General features: G+C 38.5%; 1 protein-coding gene across 1 annotated transcript; it reads left to right on the forward strand.

The window, feature by feature from the left end:
- The first annotated feature begins 5,203 nt into the window (after positions 1 to 5,203).
- ankrd33aa (ankyrin repeat domain 33Aa) lies at positions 5,204 to 7,661 on the forward strand. Its single transcript, XM_062427092.1, has 4 exons — positions 5,204 to 5,461; positions 5,610 to 5,739; positions 5,823 to 5,963; positions 6,766 to 7,661. The coding sequence occupies exons 1-4, from the start codon at positions 5,204 to 5,206 to the stop codon at positions 7,659 to 7,661; spliced, it is 1,425 nt and encodes a 474-aa protein (XP_062283076.1).
- The last annotated feature ends 4,047 nt before the right edge of the window (positions 7,662 to 11,708 follow it).

Consider the following 11,708-nt stretch of genomic DNA (forward strand, 5'->3'; position numbering starts at 1 on the left):
CACAGTGGGTATTTTTTCAAAAATAGCAGATACTGCAAATGTAATGTATATGCAACTGTAATAACTCAAAACAAAACAACAAATGAACAGATTTATATTGCATTGCTCTGTAACAGAAATACTCTAACCCACAAGAAATTTAGAACTGTGCCATCTTCCATGTAGATGCATTTAAGCACAGATAGTGAAAGAATATGTTGAGGTTCATTCTTCTATATGTTCATTTGAGCAAATTAAACACTAATCCCTCCTGGGGCAAAAGGTTCCTTAGTGTGCAGTATTTACTTCTGCCTTATTCACCTGCCCTTGAGTCAGAGTACAATCATCACAAACTTCCAATTCCCATTGTAATAGTGTTCCCAATGTCACCGAAAATGTCCTTGCCTTGCATGAAAACTATTAGCTCTGTTTCCTTCCTTTTTCCTTCTATTTACTTAATTTCTGATGTTTAAGATGCTTTAGAGCAAATTGCAGAGTGGGATTCTGTCTATTAGCCGTATATCTGGAAATAATATTGCAGAGTGCTCACAGAGTGCTGGTAAGACCGGAGAGACTGCCAACAGTCTAATATTAGCTGAGCACATGGCTTTCTTTAGAATCTGTCACTAAGCTGGCTAAACTTAGTTCATTGCTTCCCAAGCCTCTTTCCAAGTTCTTTTGCTCTAGTACTGACCTCTGCTGGGTATACTGGCGTCTGGGGAGAAGTTGGACTGCCGTTTGCAGTGATGAGTGAATGACTCTGAGAGGAATTTACAGAATAGGAAAGAAAATAACCCATGACCCTAAAAGGAGAGCGTGATCAGTAGGTGGAAATCAGGACAAAACGTTCTTTAATTTATTCATTGGATTGTTAATCATTTGTAAAATTGGTTGGATTTTCTTTGAGGTAGCCAGGGCAATGGCTGTTTTCTGATATAAACACAAACCCGCTGATAAAGTTTAAAGCTGTGTGTGCTATGCTGCCCTCACCTGGTAAAAGTTGCTTGATCATTCTTGTATATCTTAAAGGTTAAAAGAAAAACACTGAAACACATACACCACCCCTACCTCACCCTTTTGTGTCAAACAGACTTCCCTTTCCTCTGTATTTTACCTTATCAATTTCATGTCTATTTTCATAAGCTATAATTCTTTGCCCTCAAGCATGCCCTCTTTTTCCTTTTCCTGCGTTTCATATCAGTAAGGAGTCAAACCCCACTTCAGGCTCTTGCTTACAAAAGCAGCACTTTTTGTGTTATAGACCAGGTTAGTGTGGTGATATATATCTGATCTAATGGTTCACAGCCTAAGAGGAAGCTTCTGATAAATAAATGGGATATATTGAAATAGACTACTTTGTTCAAGAGATTTACAGCCTCATTAGATACATTAGATAGATAGATAGATAGATAGATAGATAGATAGATAGATAGATAGATAGATAGATAGATAGATAGATAGATAGATAGATAGATAGATAGATAGATAGATAGATAGATAGATAGATAGATAGATAGATAGATAGATAGATAGATAGATAGATAGATAGATAGATAGATAGATAGATAGATAGATAGATAGATAGATAGATAGATAGATAGATAGATAGATAGATAGATAGATAGATAGATAGATAGATAGATAGATAGAACCTCTAAGGAATCTGGAGGTTAGCCAATGATAGAGCCTGCCATTTTGATCACTTGCCCCCACCAACACACTATCTTCCTTCCTGTTTAGTTTTTATACAAATGTACACCAGATATGTGTAGGAATGTCACCTTTTGACCATCAATAAAAACAGGAGCAGCTTCCTCCTCCAAACTCCTTTGTTTTAGTGATATTTAGGTTCAAATAATTAGCTTTGCACCATTAAAAAGGGATAAAAGAGTTGACCTCCTCTTGGTAATTTAAATCAGCGACCGATAATTTGTTAATGATGTTGTTAATAATGAATGTCAGCGAAAACAAGATGTGCCTTGTTAGAAGTTTGTGTGTATATCTGGAGGCGATGTAAAAAGCGGCTGTAACCAAGAGTGAGGATTAATGTTATGGCTATTTTAAACATGAACGGTCTGAATATTTTGTTCAACTGCACCAACTCATGTAGCCTACATGCATTGCATTTCACAGTTTGATCAGAGGGAGGCAGTCTGCATCTCTCTAACAGAAGGGAGCTGTTGCATAACACAGGCTACATTCACATGAACAAAGTCACTGATTGGCCCAACTCCAATTAAACATCAGGGTTAATCTGTTTACATGCACCTTTGATACCACGTGACTGAGTCCCTGATGTTATGTATTAACCTGTTAACATGATATACCTGTCCACATATGAGACTCAGCCCTAAAAACAAAGAGGCTGCAGACACAGATCAAGCAGAGGGCTTGAAACCAAAGTGAAACTAATAAAAAAGATCATTCAAGAGGCTTAATCTGGTTTCATATAATTGAAATATTGGATTAATTGGTTTATTCAAACGTGAAGTTTAACACAAAACTGAGGGTACTGGACTTATGGGTCCAGTACACATAGTATTATGTTAGTGAACTATTAGTCAACTATTCTAATCCAACTGTTATAGCATCTGTGTGGGTGTACAATGAGTGTGTGTGTGTGTGTGTGTGTGTGTGTGTGTGTGTGTGTGTGTGTGTGTGTGTGTGTGTGTGTGTGTGTGTGTGTGTGTGTGTGTGTGTGTGTGTGTGTGTGTGTGTGTGTGTGTGTGTGTGTGTGTGTATTGTGTTAGGCATTTGTGTGTCCATGTGTTTCCATGCCTGTCTGTGTATGTCATCCCTGTCATGGGAATAATTACCACCAAGGCCCCCTGGTTTAGAGGAACAGTGGGGTTAGTTTGTTGTCCCAGCAATTGGATTTCCATGGGAAAACAGAACTAAGACGCTGTCTCCCATCACACAGACACACTGAAATCATTCAGGCAGGCAGGGGGTCCTCAGCAGCACAGCAGATTCAGGACCCATAGCCTCTATGATTCAGTCACAGCACTTATTTGGACAGTAAGAGAGGTTTGCTTTGACACAACAGACGGGCAGTGAGAGCTGTGGATGGACAGATTCTGAGAGGGCTGTGGAGACAAGTGAGAGAGAGGAGAAAGAGAGAGCAGACTAACTCAACAGACAGTAAGGGGAGCAAGGTTGGCTGCTGTCTGTTTCTTTCTCTTAATCCTTAAATCTTCTGTAATCAGGATGAGAGGGAGAGAGCATGTTGCCTGACTTAGGACAGCAGAGTCTATGTTGGGACCTGCACGGATTGCTGGCTGATGAGGCAACCTAACTAGCCAGTAGGAGAGATGGAGGGAGGGGGCAGGGCTGGAGTCAGTTTGGGAAACTTAAACTTAACCAGTTTCTATCAAGCACCAACAGGAAGAGTGGAAGTCTAATACAACAAGATGCTTTAACCAACCGAGAGCGAGTTTGTAAAGAGAGAAAAAAGAGAAGACCATCCATGGCTGGATTGTTTTAGGGTGAGACTTTGACTATTGTTATTACTATTTTTTATAAGATGTTTCTTTGCTTTTGCACAAATGATTGCATATCATTCACATCTTCACACCATAGTTCAGAGAGACAACAGAGATAGTTCTCAATTAGAATTTAGAAGAGGAAGCTTGAACAGTTTGAAAAGGTTTTGTGAAGCAGGAAGTCCACAAAGCTAAAAAGGGACCTTTCTATGTTTATGCAGAGGAAGGAAAAGAGAGAAAGGTTTGTGTGATAGTAACATTCATTCTCCTGCACAACACAATGCTAAAGTAGAACATATGGTTGCAGGATTAAAGGACTTGAGTGCTTCTATCTGGCATTTAACGAGAGCTGATCCTAAAGATGCTATTACTCTAACTTAATGTATAACTGTCAGCAGGTGCAAAGCTAATTCTGTGCAGAAAATTATCTTTGTGAATTCAAATCTGTTGTGTATTTGATGTAGTAATGTAAACAGGGCCGAGGTAGCTGGAGAACACAAAGAATCCTCAAATCCTCACTGGAAGGACCTGACAGTGTTTTCCAAAGTTGCTTTATCGCTGATGCACAAACACACGTTTAAGCAATCAGGCTCTTTCTATATTTCTCACTCTCAAAACAAAAAGCCTAGTCTATCTTTTGTCTTAGCCTTAAGAAACAGTTGCATCACTGGTTTTTAAATATGCATTAAAAAAAATAAAAATTATAATGAATGTTTTCTTTCTTCTTGATTTACACTAAAAAACCACTGGACACCCAAATGTACTTGTACTCCAAAGCAGTGTGACACGGTTAAGACACCATGACAGATGTTGTCACTAGCCTGGTCTCCCATTGCTTTCGGCACCATATGACCTTTTGAAACCCAGTACACTCCTCCTACTATGCCTTCATTCATGCTACTTTCACAGACTGAGCATCTGCAGAAGTACAGTGTTTCATGACCATTTACTGTACCAGTTTTTTTTTTTTTTTAACATATTCACAAATCTTACACAATTATGGGCTTTAATTATTTTAAATATGCTGAAAGTATTTGTTTAGTCACAGAGTCACGGTAATTAATTCTCTCCTGTTCTATAATGGGTTGGGCCAGTGAACAAACATAGATTTAAAAACTTTTTTTTAAAAAGCACATTATACAGGCAGCTTCTTGTAAATCAAAGACTTATGGATCAGCAGCTCTGACAGAAGGGGTGAAGGGGTGAGGTGAAGCTCCTCATCCTCTTTAGGAATTGTGCCTCACAGTCAAGCCCTTTCAGGTCACCAGATCCATTTAACATAATCACTGCAAAGGGTGCCAGTGTTGTGTTGTCACTGTTGCAGTCACACGTGAACTAGCATAAGATGCTTATGTCAGAGAGACGAAATGATACACATTCGTAAACAAGATGACGCTAAACAAAATCCAGTTGGATAAGAACACATTTTGTTGGTGGCAACTAAAATGGATATGATATGTAGGTTAAACAGTGTTTGTTAAGTGACCAGCCCTGTAAAGTTTTGCACCAAAAAAAATGGAAATGCAGTTATCTAAATTGAAAATAAGCTCTCTCACTCTGAACTCAGAGGTTGTGCAAGGTTGTCATATGGTTGGGAAATAAGGGGGATCTAGAACATGAAAATTCATATTTTTGTTAATGATAACGACATTTAGTCTTTTGATGTGTATTTTTGAAGATGTGGGTGGTGTGCAGCCAACCCGATACCCAGGTGTGATACCAGGCAGGGCGGTGTCCCACCCATGGCCACTGCAAAGGATGACCCGCACCTGGGCGCAGGCCCATCCGAGGATACAGAGATCCTCCTGGATGATTCTGACTCAGGGAGTATGCTTTCTGAGGACTCGTTGTTTCCTGAATATGAAATGGATGACGAGTACAAAGAGCCAGCTAAAACACTGTACGAGGCCTGTGCTAGGAATGATCCAACCTCCATGCGCAGGATCATGGAGAGAGGAGTGACTAAAGAAGAAGCCATGGAGCTGGACATCAATGGCAGGGTAAGATGTATTTCATTTTCCTTTTTATTACACAAGGAAGGTGACTGACACAAGTCAGAATGTATATTTCAATTCTGTGACAAAAAAAGTCCAAAATAAATGTAAACTTGAACAAAGTTCAATTTATTTCTACCTTGTTCTCTGTCAGACTGCACTAATGCTGGCTGTGAGCAAGGGATTCGTAGACATTGTCTCCATGCTGCACATATGTCCACTAATAGACGTGAACCACCAAGACAAGGATGGCAACACCGCTATCATGATTGCTGCACAAGCAGGTAAGTCTGAAGACATATACAGCACAAAACCACATATAGCCTTAATTCAGTCCAATCTTATTAACACATTTGTTTTGTTCCAGGCTTCATTAGCATTCTAAACTATATCCTTAACTACTACTCTGGTGTGGACACTGAGGTCAGGGATCCTCGGGGCTTCACAGCCCTAATCAAGGCAGGCCTGCAGGGCCGAGAAGAATGTGTGTCAGCGCTGCTAATGCATGGTATGTTTGTGGGACATTAAACTTCATAAACTCTTAAGTATTTCCTAATTCAGATTGGAGGAACATTAGTTATTTGGAGACTGGTGCAGACCCGCACCCATAGTACATTTAAAATGATTTAGGAGAGATTAGGATGCTAGGATGACAATCACTGTGTATAATTCATGAACATATATAAGGAAGGATATACCATAAATTACATATGTTATACCTATGTGATATACAGGGTAAACAGGGACACCTGATCCATGAGCTAATCTGGTCATCCCTTGGGCTGCAGGGATTAGTCCTTATAAACTGAACAGTGACACATTTAGAATAGTGATGTATGAATTCCACACACTTTCTACTCAAAGTTCAATTATGTCCAAAACAGACCGACATCATTAATCTTCAATCTAGTTTTGTTTAGGCAAACATGACCAATGTGCGATACCTAAATACATGTGTTAAGGTTTGTTTAGTATTCTTGTCTTCCTGCAATAAAGCGTTAAACTTAACGATTACAGTCAGAGCTTTACAGCAAATCTGCAAGACTAAGGTCTGCTTTGGTATTTTTTGTTTTCACCTAACTGCAACATATATCATGATTTAATATATTGTGAGATGGCCTGATATGTAAAGTGTCATATTACACATCTACTCAATAAGCTGTGCTCCAAAAGCAACCACATGGGGGGGTCATTTTACTGAATTGAAAGAACTATTGACTCACAACCCTCCACATCCAATGAATCATAACCTCTTTCTTTGTTTGTTTTCTCTGCTTTCTATTTCTATTTCCTCTGCCTTATATGTTCAGGTGCAGATATAAATGCGATGGATCTGGTTCAAGGGAGAGGCCTAAAGGACTGGGTTCTTAGGACAGGAAGGTTTGAGACTATGATCAGACTGCGACGCCTGCAGGCTCATCCTGTCGCTGAGCAGTTCTGTGAAAGCTACATTCCTGAGTGGCCTGAGTTGAAGCAACTGGTAGCAAAGGCCACTGCCACCAAAACAGCTAGTCAGAAGTTGAAACAGCACTTAAAGGACAGTGTTACTTTCAACTTCCCTCGGGACCCCCAGGACAATGGGGTCATGGACCATTTGGTGCGGATGACCACAGGCATCCACAGCCCCCTCATAGCCACTGGTTGTCGTCCACTCTGTCCCACCAGCCCTCCAGAGATTGGCAAGCGACGGTTTGCAGTTCCTGAACTACTTCAAAAGCACAGCAGCAAGGAGCTGGAAGAGAGCACAGTGTCCCACAGTAATGGTTCCGTCACTTCAGCTTCTCCCACTGCTCTTTCAGCCAACTCTGTATCTTTGACCTCCTGCTGCCAGGAGTCAGGGCGCAGGGAAAGCACGAGAGGCTTCATTCCCCGCGGTATGGCACACAGGAACAGCATCTTTCCCTCAGGCTGTATTCCTAAGATTGAAGTGACAAAATCTGGGGAGCCTACTCCAAAGAAAGAGAAAAAGAAGAAACGGCAAAAGGGCTACTTGGAGCCTCCTGTCTGGAAGTACAAGGAGGCCAAGGAGGAGAAAAAGAGAGAGAAAAAGCAAAAGGAAAAAGAAGAGAAAGAAAAAAAGAAAGAGAAAGAGAAAGAGAAAGAGAAAGAGAAAGAGAAAGAGAAAGAGAAAGAGAAAGAGAAAGAGAAAGAGAAAGAGAAAGAGAAAAAAAATAAGGTGTCAAAACGTTCATCAATCTCAAAATGAGGCATTGTTCTCTTTTCCACATAGGATTTCACTGTGATAATGTCATGCATAAGGTATGAGCACGTGATTACAGTTTTGCTGAGGCTAGCTTTAACAAGAGAAAAGGGAACTGAAAAAGTTTGTAAGTGCAAGATGGATTTGAACTTTGGTTGCAATGAACATACAAAACTGGAGTGACTTGAATTTACTAGAATTTACTAGATGTATTTATTTATTTACATGATGTATTTTTCAGCATCTCTGGAAAGCTGAAAAATTATTATAACCAATTGCCAGTTGGTTTGGGGAATATATGATGATATATATTACATATTTCTGACATGAGTTCATATTTCAATTCCTAACTGGTGGATTAGTAGATAAAGTCTGATGAGGATACAAAGTTACACTGAACGTGGGCACCTGCAATGTCATTATATTATTATTGTTGTTGTTGTTTTTTAAAACACTGTACATGTGTGAAGATTTTACCATGCTGTATATTGTGAACCTTTTCCAAGTAGCGTGCCATCATGGTATTTAATGCAAAATAACCAAAGCAATAGTACAGTCTGTTGTGGCTGCTTTTTATAAGGCCAAGCAATGATGTTTTTTAAACAACCAACAATTGTAAGACTGTCATACTTTTTTTCTCTTTTTTTTGCAATGGGAGTAATGCCAACCAATCAAACCAACCAACTGCACCACCATCAGTCAAAAGTAAAATGATATATTTGATTTGATTTACTGATCACTGATGTGGCTTTAACACCATCATCTTTACTATTTTCAACTACACACAAAGTGTTTTGACCCAAGGAATAAAGGCTGGTCAATGTCTGGCTGTTTTTTGAACACTACAGTATCTGTGTTTTGTCAAAAGCTTATTTTCTTACTTCTATAAAGCCGATCCAACCGCTCTCCTATGTTTCATGCTGCGTCAGGGGGATATTTTTATTCAACGGAGTGTTGATACTTAAGACCCTTCAGCCACAAATGAATTTGTTCAAAAGATTCAGAAATACATGAACTGTGCACATTATCCAATTATGATCAAAACTGCTCACCTGATCCTCAAGGTATCTGTGCGCAAACACTACCATAAAGCCAATGTTATTTTGATATATTTGGTATATTCTGTCCATTTAAAACACTTATGAATGACACACAAATTTGAGTTTTTTTCCAGACACTTTGTTCTGCCTTTGTTTCTTCTTTTATAGAGGTTAGCCAATCTTCTCTATAACATGTAGTGTCTACCACATGCTTTTATTATTTATTTTCGACAGAATTTGAAAACTCCAAACTTTTTTTAAAGTATGACATATGGATGATGTTAGCCCTTAAGATACAGAAAAATGAACTGACAGCTGCCCGCAACATTTTGTCTGATCATGAGAAAACCTGTTCTGTAACATACAAGTCTCCAGTCAGCCAGTGCTTACACAAACACAACCATTGCTGCTCCCATTTTTAAAAAATAGAAATCAATAGCAGACCTCAAGTCTGTATTCTGAGTTAACTATGCATAGAAAAGAAACTATGTGTACATCATTTGACTCAGGATTTTTTTTGTTAATAATATGATGGGCATTACACATTGTCTATCTATCTATCTATCTATCTATCTATCTATCTATCTATCTATCTATCTATCTATCTATCTATCTATCTATCTATTGAGGCTGGAAATCTCTTTTGGGACACATAATAAAATATTATATTCATAGATCAACTTGATCCATTCTATGAATTAAAAATGAACAACTCATGGACTTCTTTATGCATGTGTGCTATCTGAATAAATATTCTGTGGTCTTCTCCATCAGTGAGACAGATGAAAACTTGCATTTGTATGCAGGTTTGGATAAATTAAATGACCTTTGCAACTGAGTTTGTATTTATTCCATGTAACCAGAAGTACCATTAGTGTGTTTGATGTGGTAATAGATTTTGGTGATGTGCAGTTGCTGAAATAGAAAGAGATTTTGAAGTTGCCTCCTCAACATTGCTCATATAGAACTCCCTAAAACATTTAACTGTTTTATATTGTATCTACTGAACCTTGGTCTGTAATCTTTTAATCTAATGTGCAGCATCATTATATAACAATTACCTTTTACAGGTGGCTGCTTTGATTTTGTTTTAATGACTGCTTTTAATTTCGTGGGTTTCATTTTAAGTTTGACATTTCAACAAAAAACTAGCAGTGGTCAAGTGAGGTTAAATTTTATTGTTTTAAAAAATGTTCAGTATTTTGGCTCACTTCCTCTTCACAGGCGGAACTTGCTGACTCGAGATCAGCTCTAAAATAAACTACAGTTCAATGAAAGAACACATAAGACTATGAGACTCAGACAGAACATATGTGTGAACATTTTTAACGCACAGTTGTATCACCAGATCTGGACAAGATTGTAAAGTCTCTGAGAATCACATCTTTGACACATTTTTTCATTTTCAGCAGTATTAAAGAGAAGTAAAACAAGCCTCCTCTTTATCATGAATTAGCTTATGAATAGCTCACATTACAATGTCTGTTGGAGCAATATCACAGTTCCTCTCCTCTAGCAGATTATACAACAAATAAAGGCTTTTTTGGAAAAACCTTCAGGGGATAGGGCAGTGTGGCTCTTTGACTCGAAGAGATTAGTTGGAAACATAAATGCTGACTGAAAAAAAGAACAACAATTTGCTCTCTTTTCTACATGACAGCTGATGTGAGAGCTTCCAGCTGTGTCTGCAGCCGTAAGCCAAAAACTGAGAGATTACAGAGCCTGAGAACAAGGAGGGGAATTTATATTACAGACATGAAGACATCTCTCTCAGGCTCTGCTGAATGAAGTGTTTACACATAGTGTGGTGTCTCTGGCATCTAAGAGACAGCTATGTAAAAACAAAAAAGAAACATTTCAACTGCAGCAATGCCACAATTGTAATAAAAGATGGGCATTTGAACACCATTGTCCATCATTCTCAATGTGAGAGAGCACACAAAGCATTACAATACCCATCAAATACATTAACAGTACAGATTGTCAGGATAGTGCTGTTTCTTACAATACTAGAGTGATCAATCTGAAAGTCCGCCTATACTTAAAATTGTGCTTATTCTACCTGGATGTTTTACCCTAGCTGTGCTGAAGGTCGTATGTGTTGAGTTTGAAAAGAGAAAGATGTTTTTTTTTACTACAGGTGGTAGAGTTCAAGATGCATACATGTGAGCATGATTTTGTGACTTCACAACTAAACCAATCATGGTCAAATATGCAACACAGAGAGCTGTGATGTGTAAACTTGGAACCACCAAAACTTTTGAAATAAACTATATTGGCATATTTATAGTTTCTGGATTTTGTAGTGGGGAGAAGCAGTAGATGCAGCCCAATCTTAAAGTCTGCCTCCACTCTCTTCCTTGTTTATTGTTACTTCACTCTAATGACCTTCACTTTGCAGAATGAGGCTTGTCCAGTTTGATAATAGAAAACTACTGGTATACTCACAGACAAGAACACAACCAGTTTGGAGCCACGGTCCAGTATGCAGCTTACATAAATGTGATGTTGAAACTTGTTTCATAGCACATACCATTGCTATGGCAGTGCTTTATTCTTTGGGTCAGCACGAGTTAGTAGTCCTTGTATGTTAAATATGTTTGTAGGCCTTAAATAAACAATATTTCATAGATCCTGTATGTTACAGTAAGGGTGAATGTCATTTTTTGAAGAATTTTAATGGGGTTATTGAACTTTTGTGTGGAAAGGGTATATAAGATGCAAATGATTATTCAAAGCAGTATTTTCAGATATCTTGAAACCTGCAGATGTTGGGGTTGAGGGGGTTTAACCATGAACCTACAACTGGGGTACACTTAGACCCCAGAGGTATAGGCTACTTTTTGTCATATCGCAAAGGTGCTTTATTCTATCATTCCAATTTGTCATGACTTAGTCAAACAATCTGTTCCTAATGACCTCATATCATTGTTTTCTCTGTCTGTTTAAACTAGTGCTTTTTAAGAATACCAATGTCTTGGGGTCTTCGGAGACCCAGTCGAAAAAACCCAAT

The sequence above is a fragment of the Scomber scombrus genome, chromosome 10, assembly GCF_963691925.1.
Source record: "Scomber scombrus chromosome 10, fScoSco1.1, whole genome shotgun sequence".
NCBI classification, from domain to species: domain Eukaryota; kingdom Metazoa; phylum Chordata; class Actinopteri; order Scombriformes; family Scombridae; genus Scomber; species Scomber scombrus.